The 15318-nt window shown below is 47.5% G+C and overlaps 1 protein-coding gene across 2 annotated transcripts in view; it reads left to right on the top strand.

Moving 5' to 3' along the window:
• The window catches only part of EXD3 (exonuclease 3'-5' domain containing 3), a 411655-nt gene that overhangs the window by 197280 nt on the left and 199057 nt on the right, over positions 1–15318 (top strand). For both annotated transcript variants that reach the window (XR_004540939.1, XM_033961769.1), the window contains exon 9: positions 5839–5939. Coding sequence is in view for 1 of the 2 variants with exons in the window: in XM_033961769.1 (XP_033817660.1) it covers positions 5839–5939 (101 nt within the window). In the remaining variant the exon portion in view is untranslated. The remainder of the gene's footprint in view (positions 1–5838; positions 5940–15318) is intronic.

Below are 15318 nucleotides of genomic sequence, written 5' to 3'. Positions count from 1 at the left end.
CTCCTGCCAAGCCATCTCAGCCCTTTTGACTCTTCTCTCCAGGGCATAGCCAGTCTCCCGCCTTCATTGCCTCTTCCTCAACCAATCGGAGGCCGGCTCCACATCTTCCTCAGCCGTTGGGAGGTCATCACATCGGACCAGTGGGTCCTCAACATCATCCGCCACGGCTACTCTCTCAACTTCCAGACTCTTCCACCAGACAATCCTCCCGTAGAGTCTGCTTCTCATTCAACCCAAACCCCCCTCCTTCTGAGGGAGGTCCAATCCCTCCTTCTTCTCAATGCCATCGAAGAAGTGCCTCCGGAACAAAGAGGTCGGGGATTCTACTCCCGCTACTTCCTGGTTCCCAAGAAGACAGGAGACCTCCGTCCCATTCTCGATCTCAGGGATCTCAACAAGTGTCTAGTCAAGGAGAAATTCAGAATGCTCTCCCTTGCCACGCTTTACCCTCTTCTCTCTCAGCACGACTGGCTATGTTCCCTGGACCTCAAAGAGGCCTACACTCACATCCCAATCAATCCGACTTCACGTCGCTACCTGCGATTCCAGGTGCACCACCGCCACTATCAGTACAAAGTGCTACCTTTTGGCCTCGCTTCATCACCCAGGGTGTTCACCAAATGCCTCATTGTGGTGGCGGCCTTCCTCAGGTCTCACAACCTCCAGGTGTTCCCCTACTTGGACGATTGGTTAGTGAAAGCACCTACGTCTCCACTTGTGCTACAAGCCACTCATCATACCATCTCTCTCCTCCATCTCCTGGGGTTCGAGATCAACTACCCCAAGTCGCATCTGCTTCCCACACAGCGCCTTCAGTTCATTGGAGCAGTTCTCGACACCACACTAATGAGGGCGTTTCTCCCCTCCGACCGTCAACGGACTCTGCTCCACCTTTGTCGTCAGGTGCTCCTTCATCACTCCATTCCTGCCAGACAGATGATGGTCCTCCTGGGCCACATGGCCTCGACGGTACATGTGCTTCCCCTAGCGCGACTCCACCTCAGAACACCTCAATGGACTCTAGCCAACCAATGGTCACAGACCTCGAATCTTCTTTCTCATCCCATCTCTGTGACATCATCTCTTCAGCGATCTCTACAATGGTGGTTGAACTCCTCAAATCTTTCCAGGGGCCTTCTCTTTCATCTGCCCCCTCATTCCATGATTATCACCACGGATGCCTCCCCTTATGCATGGGGAGCTCACCTGGGAGATCTACGCACCCAGGGACTTTGGACCCCGCAGGAGCGTCTACATCACATCAATTTCCTAGAACTCGGAGCCATGTTCTACGCTCTCAAGGCCTTCCAGCACCTTCTCTGCCCTCAGGTTCTTCTCCTGTGCACAGACAATCAAGTCGCCATGTACTACATAAACAAGCAAGGCGGCACCGGGTCTCGCCTCCTATGTCGGGAGACTCTCCGCATTTGGACCTGGGCCACGGCCCGCAATCTCTTCCTCAAGGCTGTCTATATCCAGGGCGAACAAAACTCCCTGGCCGACAATCTCAGCCGCATCCTTCAACCTCACGAATGGACTCTAGATCCTCCCACGCTCCACTCCATCTTCGCTCGCTGGGGCACTCCGCAGGTGGATCTCTTTGCAGCTCCTCACAACCATCAGCTGCCCCAGTTCTGTTCCAGACTCTTCTCCCCCCATCGCCTGACCCCGGACGCATTCCTGCTCGATTGGACGGATCGGTTCCTCTATGCTTTTCCTCCTCTACCTCTGATGTTGCGGACGTTATCCAAACTCCGCAGGGACGGGGCCACCATGATTCTCATCGCTCCTCGGTGGCCTCGCCAACACTGGTTTTCTCTCCTGCTTCAGCTCAGCGTCAGGGAGCCCATTCCTCTTCCTGTGTTTCCTACTCTACTTACGCAACAGCATCAGTCTCTGCTGCATCCCAATCTGTCTTCGCTCCACCTGACAGCTTGGTTTCTCTCGGGCTGACCTCTCCAGGAAATCTATCTCAGCCTGTCCGTCTCATTTTGGATGCCTCCAGGAAACCGGCCACCCTCCAATGTTACCATCAGAAGTGGACCAGGTTCTCCTCTTGGTGCCTCCGTCATCATCACGATCCCACCTCTTTAGCGGTGGAAACTGTACTGGACTATTTGCTCTCTCTGTCCAATGCGGGCCTCAAGTCTACCTCAATCAGAGTCCACCTCAGTGCCATCACTGCGTTTCATGAGCCTATCCTCGGAAAACCTCTCACGGCTCATCCACTGGTTTCCCGATTCATGAGAGGCCTCTTCAATGTCAAACCACCTCTAAAGCCTCCTCCGGTCGTCTGGGACCTGAATGTGGTTTTATCAGCCCTCATGAAACCTCCTTTTGAGCCTCTTGCCACAACTTCGCTCAAACTTCTAACATGGAAGGTGCTTTTCCTCATTGCCATCACCTCTGCCAGGAGGGTTAGTGAGATGCATGCACTGGTCGCCGATCCACCGTTCACTGTTTTTCACCATGACAAGGTGGTTCTGCGTACCCATCCTAAATTCCTTCCCAAGGTTGTCTCGGCTTTTCACCTCAACCAGTCCATTGTGTTGCCTGTCTTTTTCCCGAAACCTCATTCACATCCTGGGGAACAGGCATTACACAGTCTTGATTGCAAGCGTGCCCTGGCCTACTATCTTGATCGTACAAGGGCTCACCGCTTGTCCCCTCAGCTCTTCCTGACCTTCGACCCTAATCGTCTAGGTCACCCGGTCTCTAAACGGACGCTATCCAACTGGCTTGCGGCCTGCATCACGTTCTGTTATGCTCGGGCCGGTCTGTCACTGGACGGTGCTGTCACTGCCCACAGGGTGAGAGCTATGGCCGCTTCTGTTGCTTTCCTCCGTTCCACACCCATTGAGGAAATCTGCAAAGCTGCCACCTGGTCCTCAGTTCACACATTCACTACTCACTACTGCCTGGATACTTTCTCCAGACGGGATGGGCACTTCGGCCAATCTGTACTTCAGAATTTATTTTCCTAATGGCCAACCATCCCTCTCTGTTAGCTTGGAGGTCACCCATGCGTAAAGAATATGCTGCCTGCTTGTCCTGGGATAAAGCACAGTTACTTACCGTAACAGGTGTTATCCAGGGACAGCAGGCAGATATTCTTACGTCCCACCCTCCTCCCCGGGTTGGCTTCTTAGCTGGCTTATCTTAACTGGGGACCACGCACTCCTCCGTCGGGCGGGAAGGCACTCGCGCACGCGCGGTGCGGCCAACTAGAACTTTCTAGTTAAAAAGGTCCGTACCGAGGGCTCCGTCGGTGACGTCACCCATGCGTAAAGAATATCTGCCTGCTGTCCCTGGATAACACCTGTTACGGTAAGTAACTGTGCTTTCTCTGCACTGGTTGGACCATCCCACTTTGTCCTCAAGGATTTATAAACCTCTCCAGTCCTTTTCGGATTCACCCTTACAAGCCCTGCAGATGGTCTGGGAATGTGATTTGGCTATGCAGTTGACGTGATATCAATGGTTGGACTTTTGGTCCAATACTTTCAAACTTACTTTTTCAGCATCCCTGACTCAATCTCTGCTGTTTATCTCTCACCAAGCTCTGTGGACACCACACAAAATGTTTCATATAGGTCAATTGTCTACGGATAAATGTTGGCATCATCATGCAGACTGTGGAACACTGATACATATGTTATATGAATGTAAATGCCTACAATCTTTCTGGGTTTCGGTGTAGCCCATTATTTCACACATATTATATCTCACGGCTGAACTCTCCCTACCTATTGTGATATGGAGGAGCACAGCTTTGTCAAATCCGATATCTAAGGATCATACTAGACTTTTGGATATTTTACTTGCTTTAGCTCTTAAGGTGATCCTTAAAAATTGGAAACAACATGGTGACCTTCAGGTTTCTATATGGTGAAATTTAGTATGTTTGACACACAAATTTGAATTAGAAAGTTCTTCATTTCTTGTCACTGTAAAGTGTTGCACACTTGGTCCTGTTTTATGCATTATGTATCACATTCAGACATATCTATTGGTACTTATTTTGTATATTTTTTTTAATGGGTACCTACTGGTTAGAGGAGGAAGATTTCCTGCTTTGTGCCTTTGTTATTTCATTATCTGAATACTGATCTTATATGCTTGTATCATTGGGGTTTTTTTTTTGTTCTTTTGTTGTACCTTGAAAATTATTCTTAATAAAGCATATTTAAAGAACAACAACAAAAAAAGTAGACCTGCTTTTGTAACGCCTACATTTTAGGCGTTGGGTAGATGCATTAGGATGCTGAGCGGCATGCGATTCTGTAAATGGACGTCTAAATCAAAGCCACCCCCAAGCCTATCTCAGGCGCAGCTTTTTCTGATGGGCATCCATGAATTGTTAGTTGTTAATTGGGCTTAATACCCACTTTGGGCTAGATTCACTAACCTGCCTCTCTGTGCCTAATCCATGGCTGATCCACGGCAGGCCGACCAATTCACCAAGGTTCAGCATGCAAATGGGGGCGATCGGAGGAATGCCCTCCCCCCCACCGACCACACGGATCGCTAGTGAGCGATCCTAATGCATGCACAGACCATCTGCTTTTCCTGTAGATGGTCTGCGCATGCTATCTGGAGAGGCTGGGGGGGTGGGGGGGAGAGGGGCGAGGGGCAAGTGCAATGAATATGAAAGCTAGGACAGAATTTAGCCAGGTTAGCGTTGAGCCCCGGCAAAGGGGTTGCCAGCACTCATTCACGGCCCATAAAAGTGCTTCAGATGCTTTAAATGGCAGAAAAGGAGAAAGGAGCTCACAACAGGCCTTGCATGGGCACTTGGGAAACTTGCAGGGATGCTGGGGTTTGTTGCCCCGACTCTCCTGCTCTCTGCTGCCCTTCCCCGCAGTGCAGCCCTGCTTTTAACCTGCGGGTTAAAACCATGGGCTCGCACTGTGGGAAAGGATGGCAGAGATCAGGAGAGAGCATGGCGGTCAGAGCAGGAGATCGGGGCAGAGAGCAGGGTTTTAGCACAAGTGACTGGTCCTCACCAGTCGCTTGTTTTTTGATCGGCCAGCCAGTCGGTGTGCCAGAAGAAAGTTTAGTGAATCACATCCTTCCTGCTTTGCATGCCATTTCCCCTCATTTGCATGCATGGATCAGATCGGAGGATGATCGGTACACAGGTTAGTGAATTGGGTCGCAAACCGATCAGTACAGGATTGGTTTGCTTAGTGAATCTAGCCCTTATTTGGACGCATAAGTCAATGGCGTCAATATTTTGGACGCCTAAAGTTAGATGTCCTTTACAGAATCTGCCCCTAAAGGGAAGGATGGAGAGGGAAAGATGGGAGACACTGTACTGAAGGATGAGGAGAAAAATGGGGGCAGACTGGAGAATAAGAGGAAGAAGAATAGGAGAGCTAGGATGAGGGAAATAGAGGGAAATCTATAGGCAGGTTCAGTAAAAAGAGGTAACTTGAAGACTGGATAGTAAGAATGAATTAAATCTGAAGAGAGATACAGAAAAAAGCTGTAATGAAAAGGAGAGAGAAAAATGACAAAAAAGTTGAGAAGATGGGAAAAAAACTCACAAACTCAGACCTGCACAATTAGAAAAATAAAATAACTCGGTAACAAAATTAGAAAAAATAATTTTATTTTCTATATCATGATTACAATTTGTATGTTTTGGGGGAAGTCCATTTCAAAATCTCCGCTGATTGGAACTTTGGGGTACTTGAAGTTGAGAAACATTGCTGTATCAGAACCACTGTAAAACTGCTCACAATTCTGACAGGAAAACATACAGTGGAACTTACTTACTGTGTGGGTCTTTATTAAATAAATGAAAGAGATGTGTTGATTTTTTTTTGGTTTTAGGCAATACCAGGCCTTACCTCATATGAGAATGGATAAATTCAGTCACAAAGGACTTAGCAAACTGGTCTTCCGGCTACTGGAACAGTATAACCTTGATCCAGGTACATGACCTATGATTAGCATATTTTACTTTATAATGTAAATCAGATGAAGTAATTTTGTGCCCCACCCTGCTAAGCTAAAGCACAGTGTTTATTGCCTGTTCTCTTTGAACTTCTTAAAATATGCTCATAACCCGCTTAGAACTCAGATTTGTGAGGATTCAGCTGAATAAAGATTGCACATAATATATTATGTTGACAAAGTGCTGGAGGGAGCTAACTAATTGGCTTTTCCTCCCAATGACTAGAAATAAATCTTGACTTCCAAATGACTTTAAATAAATAGAGTATGAAGGATTTACTGTGAATTATGGAATCAACTGATGATAATGAAGCACCACAGATTACTCCTGTGGGTGTCCTAGATCAGTGTTTCTCAGAGTACCCCCTTGCCAGTCAGGTTTTCAGGATAGCCACAATGAATATGCATGCAAGAAATTTGCATATAATGGAGGCAATGTATGCAAATCAAGTTTATGCATATTCATTGTGGATATCCTGAAAACCTGACTGGCAAGGGGGTACTCCAGGACCAAGTTGAGAAACACTTTCCTAGACCTCAAGAGTAACCAAAGGAAGGAGAAAACTCCTTCATATCAAGGCCAAAGAACACAAGTAGAAATGGACCAAGAGCTTTCCTACACACAGATGTAGAATATAAAACACTCTTAATTGCAAAACACTGACAAGAGTTACACGTAAGAGAGAGAATCCTTGGTTAGTGGGAAAAATATTACTTGGATATGACCTCCCTGTTTCTGGATTGTAGAACAAAGATTTCCTCTGAAGAGAGATCCCTTGCCGCGATAAGTGTAGCGGGCCGTGTCTAATCTAACCCGATTCTCTAACCAGCGTCTGTAACATGGACGCCGGTTACAGAATCGGGGTTTAGAGTAGGCCGATTCTGAATAGGACGCCTCTCCCGGGCGTCCTATACAGAATCATGGCCTAGGTGTCTTGCGGGCCTCGCCTTCAATATAGGCGGCCTGCCTGGGGAGCATTTTTTAAAAAAAATGTGCATCCCGATTAGCTGATTAGACAACTGTAGGACGCCTACAGCTGCCTAAAATCGGGACGACGCACTTTTGGAGAATCAGGGCCGTAGTGCCTATCTCTTTGCTTTTCTATCCTTGAAGAGCTGTATCTATAAGAGATTCCTTGATAGATCATTATCATTCCAAGCAGACAAATGGACTAAATGTCTAACCACCTTCATTTCAAATGCACCCTCCTTCCAAACCTTCAGGAAATCAATTAAAACCTATCTCTTTGATAAATTTCTCTGACTCCTTTCCTGCCTTGTTGTATCTTTGAAATGCTTGCGGATAAATCTTGACTACTCTTGGCATGCTAATGTAATTTGAAAGTCTGTATACAGTCTCTTCCTCTGCAAACCGCTCTGAACTGCTTGTGATATTGCGGTATATAAAAATAAAGTTATTATTATTATTATAAACTGAGATTTTTGGACCAAAAATGACCCAAAAATGGGAGCCTTGGTTTATATTTGAACCTCCTTTTTTGACGTTGGTGCTTTTTCCTCCCCTCTTCACCCCACCCACTGAGCAATGCTGCTATTTTGCACCCCTCCCCCAATGTCCAGCACTGCTATCCTCCATCCCCCTCCAATGACCGGCACTGTTTTCTCCCCACTCCGATAACTATCACTGCTGTCTACCCCCCTCCCCTATGACCGGCACTTCTATACTCCACTACCCCCGCCCCAGACCAACATTATACTTGTTCCGGAACTCGGGAAACCGATGCTGATGCTCTGTGTTGGTGATGGTGAAGGGTCTTGAGCATCTGCACGTGCTCAAGGCCTGCTGGCTCCCTCCCTGTCCGGGATTCTTGAAGGGAGTCCATCAAGCCTTGAGCGCACACGCAGACACTCAAGGCCCTTCACCAGCACAGAGCGTCTGCTTCCTGAGTCCCGGAACTGTAAGTGCAATGTCGGTCTGGGGCAGGGAGGAGCAGATACTGAAGGACAAAAGTGTCTAAGCCACTGTTATTCAATTCTCCAGTGCTGCTGTGGCCTCCTCTGTACTGTTCTTTTGCTACGGTCCACCCCCCTTTGAAGCAATTTCCTGTTCTGCTTGGGCAGATCACAGTAAAGCAACGGTGCAGAGGAGGTCAGGGGCAGCACAAGAGAATTGCTGCTATGCCGGCAACCTCCTTGTAGTTTTCGTAGTGAGGGATGCTTTGGAATTGGTTGGGGAGAACATTTAGTGGAACCAGGGGGTGGGGAGGGAGTGAAAAAGAAGGGAGAGATGCTGAATGGGAGGGGCAGAGGAGAGGAAGGGGATGGTGGCACATGGTGGATGGTGCACATGGACGGAGAGAAGGGAAAGAGATGGTGCATGTAGACGGAGGGAAGGGAAGGAGGAGGGAAGAGATGGTGCATGTGGACGGATGGAAGGGGAAGAGGAGGGAAGACACAGATTTGAGATGGTGGCACATCGATGGATAGTGCACGTGGATGGAGAGAAGGAGAAGAGGAGGTGCGTGTGGACGGAGAGAAGGGGAAGAGGAGGGAAGAGATGGTGCACGTGGATGGAGGGAAGGGAAAGAGGAAGGAAGACAGATTTGAGATGGTGGCACATGGATGGTGGCACATAGATGGCACATGGATGGATGGCGCACGTGGATGGAGAGAAGGAGAAGAGGTGCATGTGGACGGAGAGAAGGGGTAGAGGAGGGAAGAGATGGTGCATGTGGACGGAGAGAAGGGGAAGAGGAGAGAAGAGATGATGCACGTAGACGGAGGGAAGGGGAAGAGGAGGGAAGACAGATTTGAGATGGAGGCAGAAAAATGGAAGAAAACTGAATATTAAAATTAGTGCAAAAGATGAATATAATGCAAGAGGTGAAAGAACCAGAAAATGCATAAGGAGGCCTTGGAAACAGAGTTACGAGCAAAGAATGAGCAAGATGATCAGAAAAATAAAATTGCCAGATAACAAAGATAGGAAAAATGTTATTTTCAATTTAGTAATTTAAATAGTCAATTTTGAACATTTGAGTCTGTTTTTATAATTATAACTGTTTGGGAAGAAATCCATTTCTTTCTATTTCTTTTGTGGTGTACTGTGTGCGGAGTTTGGCATATTAAGGTTTCGTTTGTGTACAATAGTACTTTTAATGTATGGGTTTGTATTTTAAAAGGATTTTTCTGTTTTCTGAATGTATGACTGAGGCCAGGTATTCTGGTGGGTGTCGTGGCCTCTAGTAGGAATATATTTTTCAACTCTCCTTCAGCTTTTTTGGACTCAAAACTGAAAAATTAGTGATTGTTTATGGCATTACTTAGGGCACTCTGTTTATATTTGAGTATATATGGTATTTTCTCTCTGCTCTAACTACTTTTACACACTGCCTTCCCTTCTGAAAACTCATTTTTTGCTCTGGCTTTGGCTCCCTTTCTTCTTTTCCATAAGATACTGTTTATATTTGTCACTGGCAGCCATGTAACATACAGACCTGCCAACTCATCTTTGTGTTTATAAAAACTAGTAATATCAATAATAATAATTACTTTAGTGCGCATGCGCACTTCAATTTTCGTGGCTCCGTGCGTCTGTAGCACCGTGGTCGACAGACAAATCGGCAGAGAAGTTGGTAAAGCGTGCGCGCTTGCGATGCGTGAGGCGTGCGCGCGCACGCATTCGATTTGCTGTGAGTGGCGGTTTACTTCTCCCAGCAGCGTTATTCTGTGCCGGTTGCCGTTTGCTGCTTGAAAAAAAAGGTAGGTGGGAGAAGGGGCGCAATAATTTACATCCCGCCTAAGATCTCCAATATTCCCCCGACATCCAAGACCTCCACCGACATCCCCCTAACATCTCCACACACATGGACAGGGGCCAAACAGACGGGACTGACAGAAAAGGTGGCAGTGAAAGACACACACAGAAGGACAGGGAGCCAGGGAGAGAGATTGAAAGAAAAAAACAAAACAACAGACAGCGGATAAGGAGAAAGAGACACACAGAAAAAGAAAGACAAGCAGCGGCTAAGGAGACAGTCAGCAAAAAAGGCATACAGCGGCCAAGGAGACAGTCAGCAAAAAAAGACAGACAGACAGTGGCCAAGGAGACAGTCAGCAAAAAAAGACAGCTTGCTCTTGCCCCAGAACGTTGTCCAGTTTCTCACGAAGAGGAATCCTTCTTCCTCACACCATCTCCTCATCCACGCATTTATTGATTGTAGTTCTTCCTGCCTTTTCACATCTGCCCTCGGTACCGGTAGGATCTCTGAGAATACTATCTTCTGGGCCCTCATCTTCAGCTTCCTTCCCAGAATCTTGAACTGTTCTATCAGCGTGCCTCTTCTGTAGTCTCTCCTGCTGACATCATTCGTCCCAATGTGGATCATTACTGCGGTCTCTTCCGTCTCCGCTCCATCCAGGATCATCCCAATTTTGTCCACGATGTCCTTGGTTCTCGCTCCTGGGAGGCAGGTCACCAGTCGATCCTCTCTCCTTCCTGCTATGTGGCTGTCCACATGCCTCAGTATCGAGTCTCCCACCAGGATCGTTGACTTTCCCTTCTTCAATTTTCGTTTCGGTCTCAGGTCAATGTCCTCAGCGTGCTTCACTCTCTCTTCTTCTGGGCATCGACTAGCCAATTCTTCCCCCTTGTGCGGTATTCTTCTGTGGGTGTCTTCTATGAGGTCACCTGCTTCTTGCTCCCCCTTCCAAGTTGGTGTTGGTGTAACTTCATCTCTCCTCTGGAGTTCGTTCTCTTCCACCCTCCTCCTGTATGCTTCCTCAATGAATTCCTCGAGTTCCCTGACTTCCTTCTCGATGTGTCTCTCACTCTTGAAGTCTTCAAATACCCTGGTAGGGTCCTCTGTGGTGTACATTCCTTCTAGCTCCTTTATCTTGTCCTCAAGTCGCTTGACTTCTTTCCTCAAGCTTTTCAGCTCCTGACACTGACTGCATACGTATGATTGTCTCCCCGAGGGGAGGTAGTCATACATATGACAGTCCGTGCAGAACACTGGAAAGCTCATCTTCTGGTTACCTTCTGCTTCCATCGGGGTTACTACTTTAAGAAAACAGTTAAGTTTACGTGTTCCTTCTGTGCCTGCTGCCTTTGCACAACCTTGCCTAACTTTTGCTTGTGTGTGGTTGTTCCTTCTATATCTGCTTTTTGCCTTGATGCCTTCTTGTGTGTGCTGTCCTTTCTCTTCCTTACCTTACTGCTGCTTGAATGTGTTTGTCCCTTCTGCTCCTGCTTATTCTTACCTTCTGTGCTTGCCGCTTCTTTACCTTTCAGTCCTTCCCTGTGCTCTTGGGTGTAGTGACTTGGCCCTTCTTGAGGCCCTTCACAAAGGGAGTTCGGTTTCTGACTCTCCGACGCGGTGGGGGTGGGCGGAGCTAACTCTCGCCCTGCCCCTAGCCTCCTGCTCTTCTCTGTCTCCCTCCTCTGCTTTAAAACAGCTTTAAAACTGCTTTTCTCCCTTTCTCTTGCTGACTCTCTTGCTTTCCTCTTTGCTTCTGCTGCTCCTCTTGCCTGATGCTATTGCACCGCCAGAGTTTCCAGAGGGTGTAAAAGCATTTTTTGACCTGAGCATTGGTGTGGTCTTCGAAGGTCAGGCAGCGGTCCAGGATGACTCCAAGGATTTTGATGGTGGGATTGATAGGATAAGTTAGACCGTTGAGTTGTAGGGTGGTGGTTGTTAATTTGTGGTTGGGACTTGCAAGGAAGAGTTTCGTCTTTTCTGGATTTAGTTTTAATTTGAACCGGGTGGTCCAGTGTTCGACCATGTTGAGTACTGAAGAGATGTGCTGTTCTGTTTCTTGTGACAGTGAGGAGATGGGGATGACAATTGTAATGTCATCTGCATAAATGTAGGATTTCAGCTTTCGGGCAGATAACATGTGTCCCATTGAAGCCATGTAGATATTGAATAGGGAAGGTGATAGGGGGGAGCCTTGTGGAACAGATAGGAGTAGAGGTAAGGTTATAGGGACAGGATTAGAGGTAAATTACAAAATTAGTCAGAGACCACTGTTCAGGCAGTGGCCTGATGGGCCGCCGCGGGAGCGGACCGCTGGGCAGGATGGACCTCTGGTCTGCCCCAGCAGAGGCAACTTCTTATGTTCTTATGTTCTAACTCCACAGGGGTTTGACCAGATATGGGAGTAGGTTCCCTCATTGTGGACTTGGTAGGTGCGGTTTTTTAGGAAGCCTGTGATCCAAGTTAGTACCTGTCCCGAAATGCCTATGGAATCGAGGCAACTAAGCAGAATGTCATGGTCTACCAGGTCAAAGGCACTACTGAGATCAAACTGGAGTAGCAGAGCGCTGTTTCCCTTGGAGAATAGTTGGAGGAGGTAGTCGGTTAGTGACGCTAGGACGGTTTCCGTGATGTAGTTAGAGCGGAATCCAGACTGGGAGTCATGAAGGATGTCGAACTTCTCGAGGTATGACATGAGGTCCCGGTTGACAAGGCCTTCCATGATTTTGAGGAAGAAGGGAATGTTGGCAATGGGTCTGTAGTTAGTGGCTGTGGAGAGTGGTTCTTTGGGGTTTTTGATAGTTGGAGATATGAGGATGTGGCCGAGCTCCAGCGGGAAGTAACCGGTGGACAGGCAGAGGGTGACCCAGTTGAAGAGCTCCACTTTGAAGGTGGGGAGAGCTATTTTCATGATGGAGGGTGGGCAGTTATCTAGTAGGCAGTTGGATTTGGAATACTTAGAGTATAGCTCGAGAAATAGGTTCCAGTCTGGGTTTTCAAAGCGTTTCCAAGTCATGTCAGCGGTTGAACCTTCATTGTTTGGGGTATGTAGGTTGGTTGGTGGGCTGGTGTTTGTTGTTGTAAAAGTAGTTTTAAAGATATGAATTTTGGGGGCAAAGTAGTTGGCTAGGTTTGTTGGGGAAGGTGGAAGATCTGTGGGGGAGCTTTTATATGAGTTGATGTCAAATAAGGAATTGACTAGTCTGAAGAGTTTATTGCTGTTCAGGGATGGGGTATTGATTGATTGGGCGTAATATTTGGAGCGTTTCTCTTTGATCATTCTTTTGTATTCAATAACTTTTATGCTCCAGGAGTATCTGTCAGTGTCTGTGCCGGATTTGCACCAAATTCTTTCTAATTTGCGCACTTCTCGTTTCAGCGCTAGGAGGTTGGCGTCAAACCAGTTGGCAGATGAGCGGTGTTTTTTCTTGCAGGGTTTCAGTGGAGCCAGGTCATTTAGAACCTGGATGCTGAAGTTATTCCAACTTGGGATGAAGTTGGGGTTTGGGTCTGTGATGGGTGTTGGGTTGTAATGGGACCAGAATTCTTCAGGATTTAGTTGACCTCTAGTCCATATTATTTTTTCTTTATGGGTGGTTCTTGGTGGACTTTGGTTTTGTTTTTTGAGCCAGAGTAAGTTGAAATTGCATCGGAGGTGATCTGACCAAGGGGTGGTGGTCAAGGTTTCGTCTTTAAAGCTTATGCTGGGGTAAGCGGGGGTATTGGGAAGGAATGAGATCAGGTCTAAGTGATGTCCTTTAGTATGTGTTTTGGTTGGGGGTGGTTTAGAGAATCCTAGGGATGTTAGGAAGGAGAAGAGATTAGAAACCTGCTCCAGGTGTAGATTTATATCGCCGCTGAGAAGGGTGTGGGTGCCAGCAGTTGAGTTTGCGAGGAGGAATTCGTAAAGATCTTCTTTAGCTTGGTTCCATTTGTTAGGGGGGGAGTAGAATACTGTAATGGTCAGGTTATCTTTACAGTCTGCTTTGGATAGTTTGCAGGAGAGGATTTCCAGGTCATTGGTCATTTTGGAGTCTAGAGTTTGGAATTGGAAGTGGTCTCGGAGGATTATAGCTAGGCCGCCTCCTCTCCTGGTATGTCTTAGTAGCGGGATGATTTTGTAGTTTATAGGAAGTAGATCTTCAATGATGGTGTCTTGATCGGAAATTAGCCACGTTTCGGTTAAAAGAAGTATGTCGAGGTGGGTTTCTTCTAGCCAATCTTTAATCAGTTGGGCTTTGTTTCTAGCCGAACGAATGTTCATATAGGCACCAGTGATTGTGTGGTGCTCTGGGGGGGGGGGGGGTTATGGACTGTCTGATTGGTAGGCTTTTTAGAAGTCGGTTTCTTTTGTGTGATGGTCTAGGGAAGTGTCGGGAGGTATTGACCATGGAGATTGGGAAGGGGCCTGATTCCTTGTAGTCATGTAGGGTACGGGAGGGTAGAAGAGGTTTGCCTGGTTTGGTGAATCTGTTCCAGGTGGGGTAGGTAGGGATGGGTTCGAATGCTAAGGCTCTGGGGATCCATTTCCTTGAGCTAAGAAGATAGAGGAGGAGGAGGGCTAGAAGTTTTCTTGTGAAGTTGGACATGGTGCTCCTTATTGAATTGGTGAGAAAGCGGGGCGTGAGGTGGGGATGTTTAGGGAGTTGAGGGAGGCTGGTTGAGAGAATTGGGGGAGGAAGGGACTGGCTAGGTTATGTAATAACCAGGAGATAGAAAATCAGGTATACAGGAGCTAGGATTGACTTGGTAGAGGATAATACTGGCGAGTGTTGGATTGGTCAGATGAGACAGAGTATGTTGTGTCCAGGTTGGCTTTAGCATGCAGTTGGTAAGGCCATGCAGGAGGATAGAGTCATGCAGGTACTTAGTAGTTGAGTCGGTCGGAGCTGTTGGTAAGACATGCAAGAGGATAGAGTCATGCAAATACTTAGCTGTTGAGTCGATCCGGGTTGCTGGTGGGATATCCTGGTCTAGGTTGAAGTAGTTGAAGTTTGTTGTTTGCAGGAGTTTGTTGCAGAAGTTTGTTGTTTGCAGGAGGTTCTCTCGTTTGCTGGGAAGTCTTGAATGATCGGTTCTGGAAGCTGGATGGGAAGCGATTTTATACTCCGCTCAGCCGCTTCGCAAAGGCACGCGCCTTTGCCGTGCGCCTTAGCTGGCGCGCCAAACGGCTGCGCGCCATTGAGCAGCCGAAGTTAAGTTTTCCCGGCAGGGGCTGGGGGGCGGAGCAAGCTCACACGCCCGGCCCAGCAGTAAGAAAGGCGTCGGGTGAGGCGGCTGGGGCTGGAACCGAGGCAGGCAGCTGCCGAAGAAAAGTTCTCCCGGCAGGTATGCAGGCAGGCAGGCTCAGAGCCGCGGGGTAAAGGCAGCAACGGCTGCAAGATGGCTCCTCCGATGCGATAACCTTTGGCTGCTTAAATGATGAATATTTACTTAAATAGCTATGTTTTAGCTGGCTCAAAAATAACCGGATATTCAAAGCTGAAGCCCATACAGGTTCCAGCTTTGAATATCTGGGAATAAAACCATGGGAAGTAAGTGCCTGATGCCTGAATTTTGAGCCCTTTATTTCTTACAAGATCAGTGTCACTTCTCTGGTTAAATCCAGTCTCTCTGTGTTCCTTGAAGTTTGAGTGTA

Source organism: Geotrypetes seraphini, chromosome 10 (genome assembly GCF_902459505.1).
Source record: "Geotrypetes seraphini chromosome 10, aGeoSer1.1, whole genome shotgun sequence".
Lineage (NCBI taxonomy): Eukaryota > Metazoa > Chordata > Amphibia > Gymnophiona > Dermophiidae > Geotrypetes > Geotrypetes seraphini.
The sequence above is the reverse complement of the archived record's forward strand: the minus strand, read 5'-3'. Positions and strand labels throughout refer to the sequence as shown.